Here is a 25,873-nt window from a genome sequence, read left to right on the forward strand (position 1 = left end):
GCATTAAAAAAAAAAAAAAAAAATCAACCATGACGAGCTCCACCTCACTGCAGTATGCCTAAGTCACATTCCCTGGTCAGATGATGACTTTTCGATGGAGTTCAAAGGAATCAGACAGTGGGACAAGGTCTCAGAGGTAGTCTCTGAGAGGGAGGATCTCTCAAGGTGTCTGTGTGGAGCAGGGAACGGAGGAAGAAGCAGGAAGAAAAGCCTGGAAAAGGCTAAGAGCCCTAAGCTAGCACGCTCAGGGACCCAACAGCTTCTCCTGAGGAAGCCAGGACAGAGTGCTGGGCAGGTCATGCTGGCATGGCTGGTCATTGTGCTGAGTCCTCCCCAGGGTGTACTGCTGACCAGTGCCAAGTAGCCAGCCCAGTACTGATTCTCTCCCCTGTGGCTGCGTGGCTTCCTGGATCTCCCCACTTTCATCACGTTCCCTCTTGGCTGTGGATGGCACTGGTGCCCGTGGGACACCTTTCCCAGAACACTGAGGTGGAGTAGAAAGGCAGTGGCAGCCCTGGATCAAGCCTGTCTGACCCCTGGCTGTGAGCCTCTCCTACTCCCCTCTGCTTGAGCTCCAAAAGCAGGACCGGAACTCAAAGCTGAGGCTGACTCCCACAAAGGGGAAGACTGCTTGCCCTTTGAATACCACTTAGGGGACAGGTGACAGATGAGGTCACAGACAGCTAACAGCACCCATGGTGGTTTTTGAAGAGGCACGGCATCTCATCCTTAGAAACAAAATGTTGGGGAGGGGCTGATGTACCCCACATCCACCCCGGCATGCTCCCCTCTGTCTGGAGACACAGGAAATTGCTGGGGGAGCCCTCCTCAACCCAACTACATTGTGCTATCTTTCTGCAAGAATGAATATGAAAGCCCAAGTTGAGGATGTCCTTGGATTTAGAGAAGTTCTCAGGTAGCTCCCCTGGAATACTTAAAATGTCTCTACTACAATGGACAACAGGTTGAAGCAGCCAGGCTGAGCTCTGAGACAATGGACCCTGGGAGCCAACAGCCAGTCACAGGAAGACTCAGCTACACCCACACCCTTTATCTATGCTGTACCCTGCGCCAGCCTTTACACCTTAAGACTCCAGAGCTGATGGAGGGCACCCAGGGGCTAGGGTCAGCTGGCAGCCTTGCAGAGTCACTCCCTCAGCTGTCTTTGTGCCAGTGCAAAAATGGACCATTGAGCTTGGTGGGGTGGGACTGGAGAGGGCAGGTGACAACGGGGACCTTTCTAAACGGAGGGCAGGGAGTGGTGACCACTCCAGGACTGGCCTGTCAGTCCCTGTGGAACACGGTACACAGTTCCCAGGGCAAACCCAGGTGCTTGGCTTACCTGGAAAGCCAGAGCCCCAGTCCATCCTTGGGACAAAGCACAAAGAAATCAAAGGCATATTCAACCATTTTATTGGATAGTGGTTAAAAACTAAGGCACTGGGTGTGATGGGCTTGGTTCTGTGGCTGCTCTCCCTGCTGCTCAGAGGCAGGCACAGACAGCTCCTGCGAGCATCTCTACCAACATCTCTAGGCTGGAGAATTAAATACTCCGATTTTAGCAGTTGGTTACTCTAACACCAGCTCAGCAACCTAACTGATACAATGTATGGTGCTACATATTAATACCAAGTTCATCAAGGCCTGTGACGAGGGTTCCCTTTCAACAGATGAAAGATAACTCTCAACGGCTGTTACAATACTTAGGAAGTGTTTGACAATGCTTTCAATTCCATCAAATGCCTAACAAGGCGGAAATGTAAGACTCCCTTAGTTTGTGGAAATCAGAAGAGAGAAATGTTAATCCCTGGACAGACTGACAGTTGGAAGGCTACTGAGCTGCTAGGTGAGGCCTCAGGCATGAGGGGAGCCTACAGTGAGACCACCTCATCTGCTGGTGGCTGCTTTCCCGCTGCTTTCCTAGGGGCAGTATCTTCCCTCCTTACCTTGACATAGGGTGGTCATCTGCTTACTAGGGACACATCTGGATTTCAGAGAACTGTTCAGTGTGGACGGAATCACGGGGACCTGAGTGTCCCCTGACAACCTTCCTTCCAAGGGCCCATGCTGATGTGTCAGACACAGCTATCTGAGGGATGGCTGGAGGCAGGGCGAGAAGTGAGGTGGGTGTATATGTCAGCTCAGGCAGCTTCCTGGTAGGCAGTACGGTATGGGGTCCTCCTAACCTCCTACACACTCAGCTACCACAGCGGGATGACCGGTGACCAGGCTGTTCATCCTCCACGATACAAACAGAACCACCTGAACAGCCGCCTGACTTGTAGAGGGGAGATGTTCAAGACCTACACAAAAGCCCTTCTGAGGACCCGGGACTCTGTACACCAGCAAAGCTGAGAAGCCTGAGGCAGACGCTCAACCCTCATATGAGGATCAAACCGAATTCACAGCCCCGGTGTCCCATGGGGGGTAGATTCTCAGTCTAGTAAAGAGGAACGAAAAATGCCAGCAAGAAGCCTGAACTTCTCATGACAGGTTTTGGTAGGACTGCCTCCTGAGGGATTAAAGACTTCAGGTGGCTTTATAAGCTTTTGTGCTATTGGCTAGAACTTGGGGACAGTGCCTTCCAAGAGGTCACTGAAATTAAAACAGCATGTCACAGCAGAGGGCCTACAGACAAAACACAGCCTTTGGGAAGGAAGGGGAGGGGGTGGGTGGCCAGCTCTTGCCATAACAAAGCAAGTGCGACCCTTGTCTGTTGCAATGAGAATCTTCCAGCAAGGCCACTCGGAGCCAGTCAGCGCCTCAGGCTGCTAGCTTCATAATCGGCTTGCAGAGTGTGGGGACCAAGTACATTTCCTCCCCCCAAAAAGGACATCGTGGAGATTAAGGTCTCAGGTGATTACAGACAGACAGAGAGGGAACAAGAGCAGGATTGTCCTCTCAAGGCCGGTGCCAGTGCTGAGACTGGAGGGATCGCCCAGGTCAAGGGTGGCTGTGGTGGCGAGGTCTCCACAGGCTATGCTGAGGAGTGCTCTCCCAGCAAACTTTGGAGCTGCACTGATCCACCGCAGATGTGTGCCAGCTCCCTCAGAACTTCTCATATGGGTTCTGTTCTTTAAACAGACCTGGAGGAGAAAGGGCAGAAAAAAAAACAAACTTGGTTTACAAATTCACTCACTCAACTGGAAATAAACTCACAAAAGCAATGTGTAGCCTTGAGTGTTCTGACTTATGCCCATAATCCCAGTACTAGGGAAGCTAAGGCAGGGGAACTGTTGCGAATTTGAGCCCAGCCTGGGTTACAGAGCAAGAGACTATCTGAAACAAAGCCAAACAGGGCAAAAGGCTCGCACACCTTTAATCCCAGCACTTGGGAGGCAGAGACCGGTGGCTCTCTGTGAGTTGGAGGCCAGCCTGGTCTACCAGTGGAATTCTAGGCCAACCAGAGTTGCATAGTGAGACCTTGTCTCAACCAACCAACTCCAAACCAAGCAGAGACAAAATGAAACGAAACCGCCCGCTCTCCCCCTGCAGAACACAATACACCTCAGCAAAGGGTTACGTAATGGTTTAACCTCAGCTCCAGGCAGGCTTCCACACTATTCCTGACCTTTGCTGAAGCTGAACTACAGGTGATTTTAAAACTGAAATAAAATCCATCAGGAACGGAAATCCCAACCATTCCTGACAGAGGAGCCACAGTTGAGATCACAAGAAGTCAGGAAAGTTCCTGCATGTGTTTCTTTCCACAGTGGTGAGAATCACACAGAAAAAAACCAACCAAGCTACTTCACTTCACACCTCCCAAGAGCAGTGGCTGTGTCTGGAGAATCAAGACTATAAAAAGAACACACCCCATCAAGTTGACAACCAAGTATTAGAGTAGGCCTGCAACACGATACGAATTTACCCAGAAGTCTGTGGCACCCACCGGCTTTTCTTCCACCCTCCCCATTTATTTGCATCCCCCCTCCTTGTCCCCCCCCACCCCCCGTGACTCTCACATGACAAGACTGTCTGGGGTCGGTGCAGCAGTCTAGTCTCCAACTCGGATTCTGTTAAGGCAGAGACACCAGGATCTCTATGTTCTGCCAACCCAGAAGCCCAGACGTAATGATGAAGCAAGGAGAGATCAATAGGAGACAAGGGCTAGCCAGGTCAAGGGCAGCCGTGACGTCAGAGAAGCCCAGACCCCAGTGCAGGCCCTGGGGAAGAAGCTCTCCAGCTACAGCACTCGCTCAGTCCCAGTGCATGATGGACCAGAGGAGAAGAGACGCAGTCCTGACAGGAGCAGGGACGGATGGCTTCAGGGGAACCAAAGACTCGCACATTTAAATGTCCGACAACTCAAACCCAGAGGAGCCGTGCTGTACTGGGGCAGGTGGACTTCGCTATAGCATCCCTCGAAATACGAGAAATCAATGAATCAGTGCCATGACTTGAACGCAAAGTCATGTTTTTGATCTGGGAAGCAAAGGTCCAGATGTGTGTTTTAGGTCATAAATTCCTGAGTCAACAGATTCACCCATTTATGAATTCTGTCTGTCTGTCTCTCTTGAGATGGGGGTCTCACTACACAACTTTGGCCTGCCTGGACCTTATTATGTAGACCAGGCTGGCCTCCAGCTCTTAGAGATCTACATGCTTCTGCTTCAGGTGCTGGGATCAAAGGTGTGTGCCGCCATGCCTGACTTCCCTGCATGGATTCTTAAACCTGACGGCAGATGAAGGAAAGAGGTCCTTAAAGGGTCCACCTTGCTCCAGCTGCTGTCTCCCCAGACCCTTCCTGGCTGTGGTAAAGTGGGCACTGGTCTGCTCACCTCACCACAGCAGCGGACCCTGGACAGGAAACTGTGACACTGTGGGACAAGAGTCCCTTCCTCCTAAAGATGCTTAATCGGATGCTTTGCTAAGAGCAAAGGTCACTGAGAGCAAAGGGTGTCACTGAGGCCCTGCTGGGAAGACGGTGAAGCATCACGAATATGCTGTCCCTCTCAAACCTCTATTTCTTGGGAGTTGGTGAGATGGGGCTCAGTAAGGAAGTCCTTGCCACCAAGCCTGAAGACCCCAGGACCTAAGTATGCTGGAAAAGATGGCTCCCGGAAGTCACCCCCTGGCCTCCATCTGTGCACGCTAGCATGTTTGCCTGTACAGTGTGTATACACACCGAGTAAATAAATGAGATAATTATCATGTATATTTTGGGATATGATTTTAAGAATTTTCTTCATCATATTTCCCCTGTTAACAACAGCTGGAGAGATGGCTCAGTGGTTAAGAGCACTGACTGCTCTTCCAGAGGCCCTGAGTTCAAACCCCAGCAACCACATGGTGGCTCACAACCATCTATAATGGGGTCCGACGCCCTGTTCAGATGTGTCTGAAGACAGCTACAGTATACTCATATACATGAAATAAACGAACAAAGCTTTAAAAAAACATTATAGAATAGTGAGTCAAGGCCAAAAGAGTAGGCTCACAGCTGAAGTCTTTCTGCAGCCCTATGGCCCCATAGTTCAGTAATGAGGGGTCAGCTTCCACAGCGCCCAACCTGTGCAGCGAGAAAGCCCAGGCAGAAAGCTCTTGCCCCTCTTGACCTTTAAAACCAGCTCAGAAACAGAAGCAGCAGATGGAAACCAAGAGCAGAAGACAGTCATGTGTGACCCTGGAGACAAGTGTCCACCATACTGGGCTACCTCACTCCAACTGAACAAAAGCGGCTTACACTTGGTACCCATCACCAGACTGGATCCTCCAGTCACTCCCCTGTCTCCAAACAAGATGATGCAGCCAGAAAGCATGGAGGGAGGGGTTGCATGCCTTGGTCCCTGCCAATCCTCTGATAAAGATGGGTCTGAGCCCATCGGAAGACAGTAAGAGACACAGGCTAGGGAAGGAGCCTCAGACCCAAGGCTAGTTCCACAGGGTCTGAGCCCATCGGAAGACAGTAAGAGACACAGGCTAGGGAAGGAGCCTCGGACCCAAGGCTAGTTCCACAGGGTCTGAGCCCATCGGAAGACAGTAAGAGACACAGGCTAGGGAAGGAGCCTCGGACCCAAGGCTAGTTCCACAGGGTCTGAGCCCATCGGAAGACAGTAAGAGACACAGGCTAGGGAAGGAGCCTCGGACCCAAGGCTAGTTCCACAGGGTCTGAGCCCATCGGAAGACAGTAAGAGACACAGGCTAGGGAAGGAGCCTCGGACCCAAGGCTAGTTCCACAGGGTCTGAGCCCATCGGAAGACAGTAAGAGACACAGGCTAGGGAAGGAGCCTCGGACCCAAGGCTAGTTCCACAGGGTCTGAGCCCATCGGAAGACAGTAAGAGACACAGGCTAGGGAAGGAGCCTCAGACCCAAGGCTAGTTCCACAGGCATGTGCTACTTCAAGGCAGATGGACACAAGCATCTACAAACTGTCACTCTTCATGAGAACCAAATAAAGTGTGTGGCTGAGGTGAAAGCCACCGGAGCCCTCCTCTTCTGAGGCAGCAGGGCCAGTGCGGTCAGTCTCTGGTGCTGTCCTGGCAACTGCACAGCCGCCGTCTCCAGTGGAGGACCGTTCTCTGGAAAAGCAGCAGCTGCCCAGATCCCAACCAGTCAAGAGAAACACCACTCATTCTTACCATATTTCTTCCTGATTTCATCGTGTCTTGACTTCATCTCTGCTCTCCTAAAGAAAAAAGGAATACAGAAATACCAAGTCACATTTAATTATGACAGACAAGCAAGGTCATCTCCAACTCCCAGCCCCTTCACTTCCTCTAGGAGAGGCTAAAGTTTCCTCCAGCTCCCCCAAAGGTGGGGATGACTGTGTCCACTAGGCCATACCTACTACTCGACCAGCAGGGTGACTGCAGAGCCAGGCTGCGGGGATACTCTGATGGCCAGTCTGTTATTTTCCATAAACTAATTCTGACTGAACACAATGGTGACCACCTGTTACCCTGGCCCTCAAGAAACTGAAGCAGGAGGACACAGGGCTCCAGACCAGGCCCTCTCAAAGAAGAAACAAAAAAAAAAAAACAAAAACAAAAAACAAAAAAATGAATTTGAATGTCTAATACTGTGACCTTTTAAAAAGTTCTCATAGAGAAAATGCAGATGGGTCAAAGCCTGCATCAGGTGACAGGAAAGGGCGACTGTCAACCTTTACTGGGTGTTACCTGCTTTAGAGCAAACGCCTGATCACCATCTGTGTCTACCTCACAGTCAGGCTACTCCACCATCAGGGGCCGGAATGGCAGGCCTGTGGCCACCATGGCCAGGGGAACAGTAGGCAGGCACCTGAGGTCTGAGACAGCTCTGCCAAGCTTCTCGTTTAACCCAGTAACCCAGCTCAGAAAGTGCTGGACAACAAACACGCTACACTTCTGGAAATGGAGACAGCATGTGACTCACAACCCTCGCTTCTCATAGCCTCCTTCCCGTGAGGGCAGGGGGAAGCTCCTGAGCAAGGAGCCCAACCTCACCTCTCCTCCTGTCGCACTCTCCTCTCCTCCTGCTCTCTCATGGCCCGCTCATCGCTCTTGTCTGGCTTCCGGCTTCTCTTTCGGCGGCAGCAGCAGCAGCAGCACACGGTGATGCCCAGGAGCACAGAGCCCCCAAGCACCGACATGGTGATGATCAGGGCCTCAAAGTTCACTGCAAACCCAAGCACAGAGCTGGAAGTTCAGCAAGCATGGCCGGCCTCCACCCCCACGGATGCCAGTTCTTGTCACAGGAGCAGTCCTCAACGTGGGGCTTGGGCATGTAGCTCTTTTCAGCCAATGTCTACAACTTAAGATTTCTAGATTAACCAAACTAATGAGACAAGACAGCTTTTTTTCCCCCACTTAAGACCGAAGAGGAAAAGATGTCAAGTGTGTCTGTTCCAAGACCTCCTGACTCCTTCGTGCTGCCTGTGGATGGGGAAGTGCCTTGGCCACCAGCAATGTGCACATTCAAACATCACAGACGCCCCAGTATTTAAAATGGCTAGCCAGTGGCCCTCAATGGCGTGATGTGCTAACAGAGCAACCTTCAGGAAATGATACAAACTGAAAATAAATGTTAAGGCTCTTCTCTATTTCTCTTAAAGGTCTTTTTTTTTTTTTTAATCCAAAATGTGTTTATTGGGAAGGTTCCCACTCATCTTGAATCAGGGGCTTTCAGTTCCTGCTTCCTCCTTCTGTCAGCCTTGCTTTCCCACCTGTAGGCTGACAGAGGACAGTGGAGCAGCCACCACACAAGACGACCGTCTGTGCATGGCTAAAGACCGTGGTGATTTTATAGCATCCTGGGCATTGCACATCTGCCGAAAGGCTCTTAAAGGTCTTACTAAAACCAGCCAGGCAGTGGTGGTCTATGCTTTTAATCCCAGCACTCAGGAAGTGAGTTCAAGGCCAGCCTGATCTACAAAGTGAGTCCCAGGACAACCAGGGCCTCACAGAGAAACCCTGTCTCCAAGAACAAAAAACAAAACAAACAAAATAACAGTCAAAGAAGCCAGGTGGAACATGCTAGTCCACGGTTCTAACTCTAGCACTCAAGACAGAGAGAGGCAGAGCACTGAGTTCTAGGCCTGGTCTACAGTGCAAGTTCAGAGTCAGTACTACACAAAAAAACCTTGTCTCAAAATCAAAATAAAAAGAAACCCAGCCAAGGTTCTCTACTACTGTGCTCAAACCAGAGGGAGTTCAAGAGCCCCACCGTGCTTTTGCCAGTGTGACCCAGTCACGCAGCTCAACTCTGCACCGAGGCACTTTACAAGCAAAGCCCCTAGCTGCAGGGCTGCTGGGTCAGGGAGGAGAGAAGCTGAAGGCCAGCTTCTGGGCTCTGTCAGCCAGCCCCAGCCCAGTGGCCTGTGCTCCTCTACCAGACTCCTTTCAACTTCTAAGCATGTTAAAATCACAAACAGGCATCGCAACCACTCAGACGCGTTTGAGCTCTAATCCCGGTGTTCTGTCTACTGGTGCCAGCCCGAAAGTGTGCAAAAGTAGCACCTTCTGTGGTTAGAAAGGAGACCTTCATCGGCATCAGTGGGTGGTGCAGCTTTCGACTATAGAACTCTGTAAAACTCAACCTACAAATGCGAACACTTAGACAGCCTCCCTGACTAAAACCAATCCACTCCCACGCCTCCCTGACGAGGAGCTAAAGTCAGCTCCAGATAAAAACAGCAACCTTGTCATGATGGGAAAGTGTGTGGGCTCCTGTGCTAACCATCCAGGGAGACGCATGGGCTCCTCCCATGTGCATTCAGGGCCTGACAAAAGGTCAACGTGTAAAGTCTTCATTTTTCTTCAAATGACCGTAACAACACAACTTCAAGTCATTGCAAGTAAAACCCTGAGTAAAAACTTCAACAGTTTCCCTAGAGAGGGGGAAAAAAATGAATGACTCTAAAGGTTTTTTAAAATAAGAACTGACTGTCCATGGTGCAGGCTGACTATCAGTGTGACAAGCCACACGGACCTATGATGAAATCAGGAGGCTTGGTGGCCTGACCTCAAGTGACCGCTTCCTGTGCACAGGGGAGCATGAACCCTGACCAACAACCTCCATCAAAGGCCAGGCCCAGCTGCTGTGTTCCCCTGTGGTGGGGGTCAGTCCCTCGAAACCCTCAAAAGTCACTGACAGTGCTCACTGAGAAGCTGCAGACCAGCTCTACCAGTACAGGGCTGCCTCCCACAGGCGCTGGCCTACTCTGCTGGCAGCGTGTGGTAACTACACTTGCTTTTGGCTACCAGGAACTTCCTCTGTCCTGTGCTGGGAAGCGCTGGTTGTAACCTGGGTGGCAACAGCATTGCACCAGACAATTATCAGGAGCTCCCACCGCCTGCCACAGCCCAACACCTTCAGTCATCAGAGTCAGGCCAACAGCTCACCGTTCACACACCACCCAGTGAGTCAAAGGCAAAACAAGGGACCGCCCTCTCTGCTACTGCTTGCAGACAGGCGAGGTGACACGCTGCTGTACGCTGCGCAGGGCGTGAGGCAGGGTTGGTGGGGGAGGGGGAGAGAGCAGCACAAAACAAAACATCATTCAGTGAAGGCCTCGGGACCTGGGGCTGGGGGACACCTTCCACAACTGTCTTCCTGGTCCCTCTGAGTATGATAACCCAGACTTTGAGGTAATCTGGAATTCATGCATCAACCATGGGAGGTATCTGAGTAGCAAGCAGTGCTCCAAAGCCAGGTCTCCCCACAGAGACCTCAGAGGCTTTCTGTGTCAGGACAGACAGAAGGACAGACGCAGTGGTGCTTGGACACCAAAGACACACCACCCAGAGATAGCCAGTGTCTGCCCTCCTTGCTTTCTGGATTCTCTGGGCTTTTACAACAGTCAAGCTGCCTTACCTGGAGGCTGATAGAATTCTGAGCCTGACATCTTTAGTAAAAGAGAGCTAAGCAAGACGTAAGGGCAGAGAGGCTCCACGATGGAAACACGGGGAACCATCAACAGAACCTTATCCCAGTGCTCTGAGAAACACCAGCTCCTTCACAGGCCTGGAGGAGGCCTGTGTGACCCCAAAGCTGACCCCACAAAGGTAAATGGTTCGCTACAGGAAAACAAGTTTCCAGACAGCGACGCATAGCACAGATGTACTTAAAGGGAAGCTGAGCACACGGGGCTAATTCCTTTCATGGGAAGAAAATGACCGCCACAGACACAAACTCACAACCAGACGTTTGGCCTGACTGGGTCCTCAGTTGGGGATCACTGGCTAGTGGGAATCCACACAGGCTCCCTGTAGCACACCATTCGCATGAGACACATACAGGCTTTACAGACGGCCTTCCCCACCTCCCACAGTGCAATGCTGTGGCCACTGGTGCTGCAGAAGCGCTCCTGGTCCCTGGCTGCTTGCCGGACAGCAGACGGCCACAGGACGGCTTGCTTCCTTCTCCCGAGAGTCACAGTAGGGCAGCATTCCTCGTGACTTCCTAGTGACTTGTGCTGAGTGGGCACAAGCCCCAGATCACCAAACCCCACTGGCTCTGCAAGTAGTAAATGGCAACGACTTACCCCAGCATACGCCCCAGCGAGCGGAGCTCAATTTACAAAGAGAGGCAGGGGGCAAGATTTTCCTCACTGGGTAGTCCAGGCACGCTTTGTTCTCGTTGCACCAGAGACACTGAAAGAGACCAGCATCAGGAGACCCTTCAACAGAAGTCCTGCCTCCGAGGCTACCCATGCCGTCATCTCTCTAGGATAAATGGATCCTGGGCACCCATCTCCCAAGTGCCCCGGCTCTTCCTGGTCGCCTTCTGGTCCATGGGGCTGGCAGCTGTCTACCCTACAGAGCCATACGTCCTCACAGCTGTTGTGTTCCCTGGGCCTTTGCGGCCTGCTTATTTTCTCTAGAGCCCTCTTCCTCAAGCCTGAGAATGACTCCCTCATCTCCTCGAGGAGTGCCCTAGCCCTATTCTCTGACCAACCCTGCCTGCTTCCTCCCACAGCAAGTCTCCTCATACTGTACAGTGCATTTCCCCACTGTGCAGGAGGTCAGATAACTGGGGCCTTGGCTGGGCAAACTGAGACATGGGACAGGGAACCCTGAGCACCCGTAGGTGTTTGCTGAACAGATGATGGGCGGAGGTGCCATGTAGGAGGCCTGGTGCCCCATCTCACACTACACTGAGTGTCCGGTTTTGAAGGGCGACACGGATCACTGAAGGATCGCAACATGACAGAACCCCCAGGGGACTCACTGAGCCCTCACGAGTTGGGGTGGGAATGGACCAGTGGACAGTGCTGTCGGACCAGCACACGTCTGAACTCAGAGCAGGGCCCACCACACCCGGCACACAGTGCTGACAGGGCTGAGGGTGACCAGCATACAGCACAGCTGATCGAGACAGGTGTCCTTGGGAAGACTACACGTGTGACAGGGCAAAAGACTTCTGCTCTCAAGAGCACTGGCCCTGCCAGAGCCAAGAGGTCAGCCTCCGTCACCACACATCTGCAGAAGCATGTCACTGGATCTTCAACAACTAAACGCCAGCTTTGGGTCTCAGTCTGGAGTGATATGTCTGTCTGTCTGTCTGTCTGTCTGTCTGTCTGTCTGTCTGTCACAGGAGCATTAAAGCATGCCGGGGGCTAACGTCCACTGTGTCGTCACTACGTGGCAAACACAGTAAGTCCTGGCGGACCCTGCTGCCGGGAGCCCCTTCCACCCCTGGGGTTCCCGCCTGTATTATTTTTGGTTGATTAACAAGGCTCAAGCCTTGGTCTAATCATCCATTTTCATGTGACTAGGAAGGAGCTCCACAGAGAGCACAGGGCTCTCAGTGGGTGTAACTCAGCAGCATCACGGAACAGCACAGCCTTTGGTCCTCAGGAGGCCTACGGGTGCCCGTCTCTTCCAGGCGGCCCTCTGGGCAGCCTTGGCCAGCCTTCTCCACCTTGCCTTCCTGAAGCCTTGCTGTCTGGGTTCAGAGCAGGGTCAGGCCTCAGGCTCTACCCAGCTAGACTAACCCACTGTGACCTAGGCTGGTCCCTCTGTGGACTCTGTCCTCACCTGGCACAACCCAGGGTAATGAGGTTACAAGGCTGGGACAACAGTGAGCTTGCTTTTTTTTTTTTTTTTTTTTAACTACTAAAATGGCCTCCTGGGGGAGGTGGGGGACAAGAACCCAGAGAGTCAAGAACACCCACCTGTAGGGGAGCAGACTCAGCACCAGCAATGCCAACACTGGGGCAGGAGCGGCTGCTGATTTTTTAGTCACTAGAGTCTCACGAAGTAACAAGATCTGCACTGTCACTTTAAACATCTACTGCTGCTCTCTTAAGATGTTCCTACTGTCCTGTGGCAGAAGCTAAGAGGGACCCTGCCCTGACCTATGCGGTCCTTAACCCACCGACAGGGTGGGACGCACTGCCCTGTCCCAGGCTGCCACGGAGCCTCCCTGCAGTCTCCGAAGGCTTTTTCTGATCACCTGCGGCTCTGCTTCTCCTGCTCCCTCAGAGCTCCCACGGCAAGCTGTACAACGCTGACCTACACAAGCCCAAGAACTCCTCAGCCTCAAGGAGCAGCGCAAGGAGCGGCTCTCCCGGGCTGGCCAGGAGCTGAGAGTCCTCCCAGGCCATCCAAGCTCTCTGCTGTAGAGCCATTTCCCACTGCTGGCCCGTTTCTCCCAGAAGGGCAGCGGAGTATCTGTTCCATCGAAACCCAGGGTGACCCTCAGAAGGGTCCAAGGCCCACCTCACCCAAGGTGACCCTCAGAAGGTGCCCTCGAGAGCCCTAGGCCCACTCCATAGAGCGGAAGATTAGGAAGCTCCACTCCAGAACAACGCCTACCTTCTGAGCGGAGGGCACTCAAAAGTTAAAGAATGGGACAGGAAGGAAATCTACTGAGCCTTCCCAGTGGACTGCACGGCCCAGAGCTCTCTCCTGGACCTGCAGCTGCCTTGCTCCTGATTCTCTCCCTGCTCCTGTGTGAGGAGATGAGAGGAGTCTCCTTAGCTCTGGCAGCTTCGGGAAGCACAGTCACTGGGGCGCAACCATGGTCTAAGGTTCACGGACAGCCATTTCTCTCGACAGGGGTCCTGCTAGAGGAGCTGACCCTACAGGACTACACAAGAAGGAAGAATGTGGGCACTCCTGAGAGTGCGTTCCAGCTGCTACTTGTCCCTCAAGTACTTGTCAAACCCCCAACAGGGTCCTGTGGTGGGATGATCCTCTGGAGAAGACCTACTCAGAGGCAGACAGTCCTAGTCATCCAAGGCCAACACACACCACATCCCAGGCAGCTCCAGGAAGGGTGTATCCCCACTCTTCCTAACCAGGTCACCGTGGCTGTGCTGGCTGGAGCCTGCGCCTTTCACGGGAAGGCTTCAGGTGCCTGAGAGAAGCTGGGTAGTATTTAACAATCACCGTGATGAAAAGCACCCTACAATTCCCCAATGACGGATCGCTCCAGACACACGCACCTCCTTGGACTGGAGGGCAAAGTCTGAGCTGTGTGTAACTTACCGAGACATTCCTGAGGCACTCTTCACAGGATCTGTTTGTGTACTCAGAGCAACCTGCCAGAGGAGAGAAAAAGGTATCACTGAAGGGGTAGAATAAAAAAACAAAACAAAACAAACAACAACAAAAAAAACCCCAAAAAACAAAAAAAACAAAAAACGGGTGCTGTGAACCTCTGCCCGGAATGATCGAGACTCTGCTGGTCCTGGCCTGCTTCAGGGAACCCAACTTGCTTCTGCTGCAAGCAGGTCACCCAAAGAGCCACTTCCGCAAGGGACCTCCTGGGGAGAAAGAGTCCCAGCACAAGACAGCCGTGTTTCACAACTCTCCTTCATAGGTGAGCGGTGAAACAGCAGCCACTAACCTGCTGGGACTCCTGTGAGCAGGAGGCCACAGCCGCACGGTAACAGGCCTAGAGGCAAAGCCAAGCTTGCAAACGTACCTCTGGACCTCGAGACCCCGGGGCAACCATCCCCAAACCTGAGAAGCCAGGCGGCATGAGCCTGCCCCAGTCATGCAGAGCACCTGGGGGCACGGCCAGCACCCAAAGCACTATTTTCAGGAAAGGGTCAACGTCTACACAGCTATCAGCCTTGGAACGCAAGCAAATGAAACGTAGAGAAGAAACACATACATCAAGAATTTCTCATGCTGTCCACCTGGGGCCACTGCTTCTTCCACCATCCCTTAGGATAGGCACACCCTGAAAACAGGAGCATTGCACTCAAGCCATTGGTTGCCAGGGAAACACAAATTAAACCTTCACCAAGATGCATGCAGAAGAAAGGCTAAACTTGAGAGGTGACGAGGGACACACAGCAACGAGAGCAGCATTCGGAGTTGGCTCAGCCATTTTTAGAAATGACCACTCCTGCGGCTAGCAAGCCCTCCAGACGTATCTTATTCAAGACATCGGAAGACAAACCCACAGAAAGCCCTGGCAAGCATGCTCACCGTATCTCTATCCATAATGACCCAACTGGAAACAGCCCAGATGTTCACGTCTAGAGGGATGGACAGAGGAGACTGGAGAGTCTACACAGTGGAGCAACTTTGAGCCACAAAGAGAAGACAAGTGAGTGAAACTGACCAAAGGCAGAAGCCTCCTATCACAGTCCAAGTGGTTCTACGCAACGCACGCTCATCACCTGGGGTGAGAGCTAGTGTGTTGGGGGAAGAGCTTGGCTCACTGGTTTGCAGTCTCTGCATCGAGAGCAGCTGGGCTGCATGGAAAAAACTTATCCAGGGGCACATTTAAGCTTTCTGACTTCACAGGGGGAAAGACTTATCCCAAGAGAAAAAAACTGGTACGGAGCACACCTGGAAGCCCAGCACTTGAAGGTTGAGACCCGGGGATCAGAGTTCCAGGTCAGCCTGGGCTACACAGAGATCCTGCCTCCAAAAGACAGAAGCGAAGCCAAGGCAATACTTGGGCTCCAGTGCTCTGCCACTGACCTAGAGGGACACTCAGGAAAGGCTGTGTCTGGCTAACAGCATGGGCCTATCAGCAAAAGGGACAATCAGGTGCCACTATATACTTGATCCCCCCCAGATCGGTCTATCTACAAAATCTGGATGGGGCAAGACCAAGCAGGGCGTAGTGTGGCAAATGCCTTTAGTTCCAGCACTCATAGAGGCAGAGGCGGGTGGATCTCTAGGAGTCTGAAGCCTGCCTAGTTTACACAGTGAGTTCTGAGGCAGCCAGTGAGCCTATGTCTCTAAGGGTAAGAAAACAGAAAGGGCGACACCCAACTGGAGATCTCTACAGACTGCCTTTCTGAAGACGAAGATGGACAGAGGAGCTCAGAGGAGATTGGAAATGAGGTAAAAACTGAAGAGACTTAAAACCGCCCTAGGATGGGGGTTGGGGATTTAGCTCAGTGGTAGAGCGCTTGCCTAGGAAGCGCAAGGCCCTGGGTTCGATCCCCAGCTCCAAAAAAAAGAACGGGGGGGGGGGGGGGGGATGCCCTAGGCTTCAGAGGCAGAGCACGGAAAGGCGCTCAACTGATTAAACTGGTACATCTGTGTGTGGCCGCGCAGTAAATGGTAAGTCGAGCATGAGTTCCATTTTAACACCCCAGCTTTGGCAACCACGTTTGAGCCGAGCAGAGACTATTCTCAATCTCAGAAGGAATTACGTCTGAAGAATTTAGGGGCACAGACCATTTCAGTGATTCGCTCAAATTAGTACCAAGCTGTAAGATTATAATTTGTCCACTGGCAATAAAAAAATTTCAATGACTAGATTTTAATAAGCAAGGTAAGTCTACGGTAAACTCCAGCAAGCATGCGGTCGCTTGCGGGCCGTATTGTCCCTTAGCTCTCCTACACCCTCACACAGAGATCTTCCTCCTCATGATGACAGCTGAGGGTGTGCTGAACACGCCCACTCTGCAGCTTTTTTCAAAGTCATCCCCAAGAAATGATGGCCTTGCTTACTATCTCGGACACAGCGGCCCCAGGAATGACGAGGTCCGGATCTGTTACAGGATTGTTTTTTGGCAACTGCACTTTGGAGAACTGAAAAGAACTGAGTTCCAAGAAACACACCCTGAGCTCCGGCCACGCTGGGCCTGCCCATTACTAGTCAGTCTGAATCCCCAGGGGCCAGCCCTCTCCTCCTCTCCTCCTCTCCTCCTCCTCCCCCTCCCCCTCCCCCTCCCCAGACCGACTGTAGGGTGGATCTTGTGTACCAGAGAGTATCGGTGGCGGCAGCTGAAGTAACTCCCAGACTCATGTGGCAAGGAAGGAAACACTGACAACTTGCTGCCCGACAGCTCACATTTCTGGGAGGCCACACACAGTATCTCTTAACCCATCACGGGACACGGTCAACCACACGCTGGAGAAAGGAACAAGGCCTGTGCAGTTCCTCAGCGCCGATCATGAATGTCCTGACTCTGAGGCGCTGTGGCCTAGAGTTAAGTTTGGATGCTATTCACCCATTTTTTTTTTTTTAAAGAACTTTCGGACTCATTTAATAATTAAACGGAAGGGCAATGATAGTGACTCACTTCAGAGTGGGTCCCTGACGTTTCAGGTGAGTCAACTCGGGTACTGAGGACAAGAAGACACACCTACATGTGGGAAGGGGGTAACTTGGGAAACTAAGGAAGTTAACGTTACTCATCATACACCTAGGAAACACACTGCCATCTTCGGCGGAAGGGCTCAGGAGTGCCCACTCTGATGACAGAATTCAGAACTCAACATCTCTGTTGTCCTGTCAGGGGAGTACACTTGCTTGACAAAGTAGACAAGACGCCTCCCTGTTTGAAGAAAGGAGGAGCAGGGCACCCCCAAAAGGCATGTATGCAGTACTGAATAACATGGTACGCTAAGGCAGGTTCCTCAGGGATAGAGGGAGGAGAACTCCTCTACAAACTGAGGAGCTCAGTAAGCCAGCCACCACTGTGCCTCAGTGTTCCTATGGAAGGACACAACTGCAGTCCTTTTAGGGACTGTTTTGCCCAAGGTGAAGCTCAGAGACAGAGACACCGCACACCATTAGCGAGGGTCCAAAAGCCGGGTTGAAGCATCCTCACCGTCGTGGATTTCACTTCTGGGATCTATCATCTATTACAGGTTTGTTGAAGCACACAAAAAAGTACTTAAAAGGTGAGTTTTGCCAGCCAAGGTGGGTGCACACCTTTATTTCCAGGCGGAGGCAGGCAGATACCTGTTAAATCCAAGGCCAGCCCAAACCAAGCCTCAAACAAAAGGGTGAGTTCAGGGGATACTTTAAAATCCTCACACCTAACAGTTCTGTGGCAAGAGGTGGAGAGGCTGGGGCTACCCTCACTAGAGCCTTCTAGCGACGCCTCAGACATCCCTGAGCCACTGGGAAAGGGTCCTGGGTCTCCACAGGCTCTCCAGCATTCTGCCTGGCAAAAAGTCCTCACTGGATTATCTAGCCCCCAAGTCCCCTGAGCAGCCAGGGTCAGCTCCTTTAGACACCTTCACCAAGGTAGCAGGAGCGAGGCAGTCGCAGACCCTAGGCACGCCAGGGAGCAGGTAAGAAACTTAAACACAGAGCTTCGACAACTCCCAAAAGGTCACAAAGGAAAAAAAAAAAAAAAACACATCTTGGAAGGCCAGAGTGTAGAGACACCCTGAGAGAGCCTGAACTAACAGGGTTGAGAAAAATACTCTCCCTCTAGCGGAGCCCCATCAATACTAGCTTGCAAAGGTCAGAAAGCTGACCAAGCCGACCCTCTTCGGCCTCTGACCTGGACACAACTTGCCAGCTCCCTGATTTCCCAAACAGAAACAGGGCTAGGCTAATGTCAGGCACTTTGTAAGACCTCGATCCTCAAGGTGGCGGGCCCCAACACCTGACACAGGCAGGAAAACAGAGTGGAACCCGAATCAGCCAGGCAGGTGCCGAGGCAATGGTTCCGACTGGGCTAGTCTTTCGTGCCTCAGGGCACGACGTTGACTCCCAGCAGTGGCTGCCATACCAAGCTCCAAGGGAGGGCGTGAGCGCAGAGGACGCCAAGCCCGCGGGGCTGGGCTGGGCTCCGCCCTGGATTCGACCCACCCGCCCTCCTCCTCCGCTCCTAGGCCCCCGGGCCTTACCCACTCCTGGAGGCTCCTGCGCAGAGGCTCCGGGCAGAAGCAACAGCAGCACGGCACTGAGGAACATCACCCAGCGCAGCGTCAGCCCAAGGACAGCAGACGCCATGGTGGGTGCGTCGTAGGCAGGGACCTCAGACTACACCGAGCTAGGTTGTTTCCACTGTAAGTGCTCAGCCTCTGTAAGCGAACCGGAGGGGCGGAGCTTGTGAGTGCGCAGCCGCAGGCTCCGCCCCGGCCCTACCGCCCGCCTCCGGGCGCTGCTGAGGCTTAGTGCGCCTGCGCACTGTTAGAACTGCGACGGAGGGGGACCTATAACGTGAGCGTCAGACCAGCGCGCGTGCGTAGTAGGCTACTAGGCTGAGCTACGGTCCGCAAAGCTTTGCCAGGTAGAGCTCTTGCGCCGGAATGGAGGCGCTGGTTAAGGCTCAGTTGCTCTGCCCAACACACCTGGTCGTCAACTCTCGGCAACTCTGCCCTCGCTCAGTAGGGCCTCTGCCAGTCCTGGTGATTCGCTCCCAGAGCCGCGTGCGTGATCCCCAGGGCAGGTTTTGTGGGTTGGCTCGCTTATGTACGTTAAAACTGCATCCACGCTACCTCGAACTTGTTACTCAAAGGCGTTTAAATCCCTGAGGGAGAGCGGAGGGTGTAGCTTAGATGGTAGAATTGCTTGCCTAGCAACCGTTGCACAAGGTTCCCCCCTACGGCCCCCCCCACCCCACCTCGAGTTCCATCCTTAGAACCTCACAAAGGAGCTGTGATAGCACATGCCTGTCATCCCAGCACTTGAGAGTGGAGCATTGGAAGGATCAGAAGTTCAAGGTCTTCCTCAATGAGATTCCGGCTCAAAAAAGAACAAATCCGGGGTTGGGGATTTGGCTCAGTGGTAGAGCGCTTGCCTAGGAAGCGCAAGGTCCTGGGTTCAATCCCCAGCCCCGGAAAAAAAAAGAAAAGAAAAAAAAAAGAACAAATCCTTACTGATAGTGACAAGAGGACACAAATCTGGAGGCACAGGAGCTCTGAGAAAGAGGGTGCCTTCCCTGCCTGGTTGCGCGTGAACCAAGGACCTAGATTCTAGCCGGACAACAAAAAGCTCAATGCGGGACAGTGGCTCCCAAGTTTGTTGACCCCAGCAGGAGTAAGCAAAATAGGATACAAACTTGACCCAACTAGTTTTATTTCAACTCGATACAAGCTAGTCATGACTGTAAATGTTGCGGCTCTGAAGAGAAAGGCTTTCCCCAAAGCAAGTATAACAGTTCTGCTCCGAGAGGGGATTCCCCATGGAAAGTTTTCCAGGTCTGTTCCTCAGAGAAAGGTTTTCCCAGAGGAAGTGTAACAATTCTGCTCTGGGAGAGAGAGGTTTTCCCCAGTGAAAGTGTTAGTTTTACTCTAGCCGGGCAGATTTTCCACAGCCAAGTTCTGTTCCAGGGAAAATATTACAGCTCTGCTCTGAGAGGCTTCATGGCATTTGGGAGCCAAGGACCACAAAGTCACACGACACAATATCGTATATCTGCAGGAAAAAAACCTAGAAGGGGAGCTGCCTCTGATAGGGCAAGAAGCAGCAGAGAAGTGAGCAGATGTCCTGGGGACAGAGCTTCCAGTGGAGATTTCCAGGATGAGGATTGGTGGGATTTCAAACCACCACACATTCCACTCCCTGGCTTGTTTAACACATGAATCTATGAGAGCCATACCTCGCCACAGTATTATGCAAAAATACATTTAGTCCAACTTCAAGAGTCCCCATAGTCTATAGCAGTCTCAACAATGTTAAAAGTCCAAAGTTCAAGGTCTCCGTCAATCACTTAACTCTAATCCCCTATAAAATGAATACAAAAAAGCAAATCACAGGATATACACTATCATTCCAAATCTTCATAATGAGGAAATACTGGACAAGCAAAGCAAGACCAAAAACCAACTGGGCAAGCCCTAAATTTTGCATCTCCATGTCTGATGTCCAACTCCTTTCCACTCTGTCGACTCTGCAGCACAATTCTTTCTCCTGGGCTGGTTCCACTCCCTGTTAGCAGATTCCCTTGGCAGATATCCCACAGCTCTGACCTCTCTAACATCTTGGGGTCTCCAAGGCAATTTTAATTCTACAGCTACTTGTTCCAATATCTGGGATCCACACATGATGATCTAGGCTCCTCCAAAGGGCGGGCATTACTTCTCCAGCTCTGCCCTCTGTAGCACTCTAGGCTCTTCTGGTTGACTCCACTCCACTGCTGCTGCTGTTCTTGGTGGTCATCCCATGGTACTGGCATCTCCAATCTGTTGGGAGTCTTCTGCTGCAACTAGGCTTCAACAATAGCCTCTCATAAGCTCTTTTCATGGTGCCATGTCCCAACTCTTTTGCATGACTGGTTCAGTCCTGGGTAATCAACTGCAACTGAGGCTGCACCTTCACCAATGGCCTTCCCTGGCCTCTCACAGTGCCAAGCCTGAGCTGCTCTTCATGACACCTTCATCCCTTCAAAACCAGTACCGCCTGGGTGATTCTTACATATTACCATGTCCAGATGCAGCAACAAGGTACAACCTTGGTTATCTCTGGAACACAGCTTCTTTGTGCTCTCCGTAAATACTTTCCAGAAAATTTCACTGCAGTGATGCTGGTCTCTTCTTAATCACCACTAATTTTTTTTTTTTTTTAGCTCCAGCTGACCAGCATCAGTTATCCTAGTAGTCCCTTCTATTCTTTTTTTTTTTTTTTTCGGAGCTGGGGACCGAACCCAGGGCCTTGCACTTGCTAGGCAAGCGCTCTACCACTGAGCTAAATCCCCGACCCCTAGTCCCTTCTATTCTTGATTCTAAAGCCAGAGCCACATGGCTGAAGCTGCCTAGTCCTGCTGTTTGCTGGGGCTGGAACACAGTCCTCTTGTTCTATTACGTTATCACCAGCTTTCTGTTTTCCAACTCCTTCACTGCCTAAGCTTGGCTGTCCTGGAACTTGCTCTGCAGATTGACCTTGAACTCAGATATCTGTTTGTCTTTGTCTCCTGGATTAATGGTATATAGGGCCATGCCTGGGCCATTTCATGGCCACTGTTCCTCAAGGTCTGGTGTTGGGCCCTACCTTGGGGTGTTTCCCTTTCCCCTCGCTGAGCCTTTTAGCCTGCTATAGCAAGAAGTTATTTACGGGGTTGGGGATTTAGCTCAGTGGTAGAGTGCTTGCCTAGCAAGCACAAGGCCCTAGGTTCGGTCCCCAGCTCCGAAAAAAAGAAAAAAAAAAAAAAGAAAAGAAAAGAAGAAGAAGTTGTTTACACCCTTGGCAGCTGCTCTTAGCCCCTGATTTGGGGCTGGGATTTTCCATGGCACCCTTCCTCCCCACTGAGCCTTCCAGCTTGTTGTTAAGAAGTTGTTTATGCCCCTGATTGGGCCCGGAACTTTCCACCACGCAGACTTTTCCTATATTCCTGGTTGGAGATTTTCACCTGCCTTGTTGTTTTCCGAGGCTTTTGCCTCGGGTATATAAGGAGATCTCAGTAAAGCCTTGGTGGCACTCGCTGAAAACGGGTGACCCGTGTACCTGTTTTCTTTCAATCCCGTAGACCTACGCCCGATATTCACACACTGGCGGCGCAGGCACCGACAGTCTGGATCACAAGTGTGCCCTCCACTGTAGCTCATTCTAGATTAAAAGTCCAAATGAAAACAATAACCAGGCAATGATGCCTAGCATGATATAACTATTGCTTGTTCAACTGTAAACATAAACAATAAACTAATCTGGGTGGGATCCTGCCCCAAGGTCACCACTCTCTCTTTTTTTTTTTTCGGAGCTGGGGACCGAACCCAGGGCCTTGCGCTTCCTAGGTAAGTGCTCTACCACTGAGCTAAATCTCCAGCCCCAAGGTCACCACTCTCTTAATCTGTTATCTCCTTGAACACAGAATTGGCCTCCATTCTACTTCTTGGTGGCCCTTTGGTCTTCGAACCCTCTATTCTTTGTATTTTTCCTTTTGAAGCTTGCTATGCCTGATCGAAATGCTCTTCATGAGACTAAACCAGAGACCAAAGTCTCTGCTGGGCTTTTTTGAGACTTCCTTTATCGATGCAATTAATAAAGATCTCTTCACCTTAGCCTCGGGTAGACTCTTCAGACAAGGGTAAAAAGCAGCCACATTCTTCACTAAAATATCACAAGAACAGCCTCTGGGCCACATCTTGAAATTTCTCTCCACTGAAACCTCTTAGGCTAGGTCTGCATAGTTAAAATCAGCTTCACACTAATGCCTTCCATATTCCTACTAGTGTAGCCTGTTAAGTCCACTTAAAGCATTCCACTGCTTTCCAAAGTTCTAAACTCCGCTTCCCTCCAAACAAAAGCATGGTCAGGCCTATCACAGCAATACTTCAGTCCTTGTGTTAGGCTCTACGTGAGTCTTAACTACCCTGAGACTCCCCAAGTGAGACACAAGAACGGAGTTCGGTGCAAACCCAAGAGGTTTATTTTCCGGCGCACGGGGTCGACCTTCAATTAGCCCCTCGTGGCAAGTGACTGGAAGGCGACCCCAAATGGCTATAACAAGCAGTTTTTATACTTTTTAGGGGTACAGGTTACATCAACAAGGTTACAGTTTAAACTTATTGGCTAAGCATATTGACCTTTGAATCTATTGGCTACCAAGCATATGACATGCCTCCGACCTGTATCTGGGAACAGAGGGTCAGGTGACTATCAGTCAGTGCATTCTGCAGATTTTCAAGAATGCCCCTGCTCCTCCCGAGAACTGTGGGTGGAGAATGGAACTTGGCCAGGCCTTGACCAGTGGGTGTAAAGCTGGTGAAAGCCCTTAGGGCCCTTCACAGGAGCTCCATAACCTACCTACTTTCTACCAGGCCAAGCCTCTTAATAGCTCTTACACTACAGTAAGAAATAGGGTCCTGGGCTGGAGAGATGGCTCAGCAGTTAAGAACTCTGACTGCTCTTCCAGAGGTCCTGAGTTCAATTCCCAGCAACCACATGGTGGCTCACAACCATCTGTAATGGGATCTGATGCCCTCTTCTGGTGTGTCTGAAGATAGGGACAGTGTATCCACAGACATGAAATAAACAAATCTTAAAAAAAGAAAAGAAAAGAAAAGAAATGAACTAGGGTCCTTCACTTGGTACCAACTTCTGTCTTTGTTAGGGTTTCATTGCTGTGAAGAGACACCATGACCAAGGCAACTCTTATAAAGGACAACATCTAATTAGGGCTGGCTTACAGGATCAGAGGTTCAGACCATTGTCATCATGGCAGGAAGCAAGGCAGTGTCCAGGCAGGCATGGTGCAGGGGGAGCTGAGAGTTCTACATCTTCATCCAAAGGAAGACAGGAGTAGAGTACTGTTTTCTGTTTTCCAGGCAGCTAGGAAGAAGGTCTCAAAGCCCACCCACCCCCACAGTGATACACTTCCTCCAACAAAACTGTGACACTCCTAATAGTGCCACTCCCTGGGCCAAGCATATTCAAACCCCCACACATATTATAACAGGAATATATGTCATTGTATGCTCCAATTTTCAAGGCTGTGGCATTCACCTGCACTGAGGCTCTTTAGGCAAGGAGTTAGACAAGGTAACCAAGGGTACTGGTTAGTATTGGGTTTCAGACCTGGGGCAAGTGGCTGAGGTGCGTATTTAACATACCAAAGTGATCCTGGCCTCCAGGTTCACCTCCCCCAGAAGCTCTACCCTATATAATCCAGACATTTTAGCTCACATTTTAGCTGTCTGTCTCTCTCTTTCTCTTTGTCTCTCTGTCTCTGTCTCTCTGTTTCTGTCTTTGTCTGTCTGTCTCTGTCTCTCTCTGTTTCTGTCTCTCACTGTTTCTCTGTCTCTCTCTCTCCACACACGTCTCTCTTTCTTCCTCTTCCCCCTCCCTTCTGTCTTCCCCCACATAGTGACTTCCCTGCCCTTTTTCCTTGGGGCCAGTTCCCCAATTAACCTGCCTTTATATACTTTAATTTGGCTTGAATTCGTTGAACTTCTCAGCAGATGTTAACGTTACCATCTGGTGCTGAAACACGGGAGAAGTGAATCCCCAGCTACATGAAGATCTGCCCCCCCCCATCCCTCAACACCCTGTCTTCTTTCTCTCTGCCTGATTCGATCATCAACTTTGGACTTGGGGAGTGACCATCTCCCCTTGGAGCCTTGGAAGCACAGGCTGCTCCTCCCAGGTCTCCAAATCCCCAGGCTCCCTGCCAAGAACTCAGGTCATCTAGGAGGAAAGTCAAGTAAAGAATTTCCACCTTCGGATTGGTCTGTGAGCCTGACTGTAGCTTTTGTAAACGTTTCTTTTTGTTCTTTTTTTTTTTCTTTATATTCTCTTTTTTTCTTTTTCTTCTTTTTCTTTTTGTCGGAGCTGGGGACCGAACCCAGGGCCTTGCGCTTCCTAGGTAAGCGCTCTACCACTGAGCTAAATCCCCAGCCCCCAACCCCTTTCTTTATATTCTTATTACTACGTTGTTTGTGGGTTCTTCCTGGGGTCTTCTTTTATCTTCTGTGGCTCCCCTCAGCTTCTGCTGGCTCAACGGTCACTGTCTTTAAATACCCTTAGAGTTAAGCACAGTTCTTTCTACTGTATCAGAAACTCAGGCTCTAGTGGGGTTGTCCTAGTCATATAGCGTGTGGAAGTGAAACCTCAGGGGACCCTGGGCATTGACATTATACTTTTTTTTTTTTTCCAGTTTTCGGAGCTGGGGACCGAACCCAGGGCCTTGCGCTTGCTAGGCAAGCGCTCTACCACTGAGCTAAATCCCCAACCCCGACATTATACTTTTGACTATCTTTCTCCATTTTGTGAGGTTTTTAACAGGAGGCTCATGGGGAAAATACCCTGCAAGGAAGATCTGATCTGCTTTAATTTGACAGAGAATAAAAAAGCATCATCCACCTTATGAATATACACTAAGCTTATGCAAAATAACAGACCCAAGGTCCCTTACTGCTGCCACTTTTTAGGTTAGACAGCTCCTGCCGTCTCTGAAGTATGCTTGCTGTTCATCTGTTCCACTCAATAAATCTGACTTTCTCTGGTCCATCTGCATCCGTCAGTGAATTCTTTCTTCGTTGGACCAAGAACGTACTGGACCCCTGGGTCCAATAACAGCTCTATGGGTGCAGTAATGGAAAGCCAGAGCCATGGGTTATGGCTTGCTCACGGTCATAAGCCCAGAAGGGCTCACGGGCGACTGGTGGAAACTAAAGTTCCTTGAAAAGAAACGTATCTGTGTTGAAGATTCTACAGGGTCACAAGGTTGATCAGGACTCATCTTGGAAGATTAAAATGTGGCAGATCCAGAGCCAAATTACCTTTAGTTTCCCTAGTAGCCAATCATTACCCGCCTCTGACCTAATATCTTTTTCATTATCAGGTACAACC

The 25,873-nt window shown here is 51.1% G+C and overlaps 1 protein-coding gene and 1 non-coding gene across 2 annotated transcripts; one reads left to right on the top strand and one right to left on the bottom strand.

Moving 5' to 3' along the window:
• Positions 1-1,397: 1,397 nt before the first annotated feature.
• Positions 1,398-18,661, bottom strand: Pttg1ip (PTTG1 interacting protein). The gene is made up of 6 exons (NM_001013238.1): positions 18,493-18,661; positions 13,918-13,970; positions 10,968-11,076; positions 7,429-7,600; positions 6,583-6,629; positions 1,398-3,086 (listed from the first exon to the last, which is right to left on the bottom strand). The coding sequence occupies exons 1-6, from the start codon at positions 18,596-18,598 to the stop codon at positions 3,049-3,051; spliced, it is 525 nt and encodes a 174-aa protein (NP_001013256.1). The 5' UTR covers positions 18,599-18,661; the 3' UTR covers positions 1,398-3,048.
• Positions 18,662-19,349: 688 nt separating this feature from the next.
• Positions 19,350-19,430, top strand: Trnap-agg81 (transfer RNA proline (anticodon AGG) 81). The gene has a single exon. It is a non-coding gene; the product is annotated as a tRNA-Pro (tRNA).
• Positions 19,431-25,873: the final 6,443 nt, after the last annotated feature.

The sequence above is a fragment of the Rattus norvegicus genome, chromosome 20 (assembly GCF_021556685.1).
Source record: "Rattus norvegicus strain SHRSP/BbbUtx chromosome 20, alternate assembly SHRSP_T2T, whole genome shotgun sequence".
NCBI classification, from domain to species: Eukaryota; Metazoa; Chordata; class Mammalia; order Rodentia; family Muridae; genus Rattus; species Rattus norvegicus.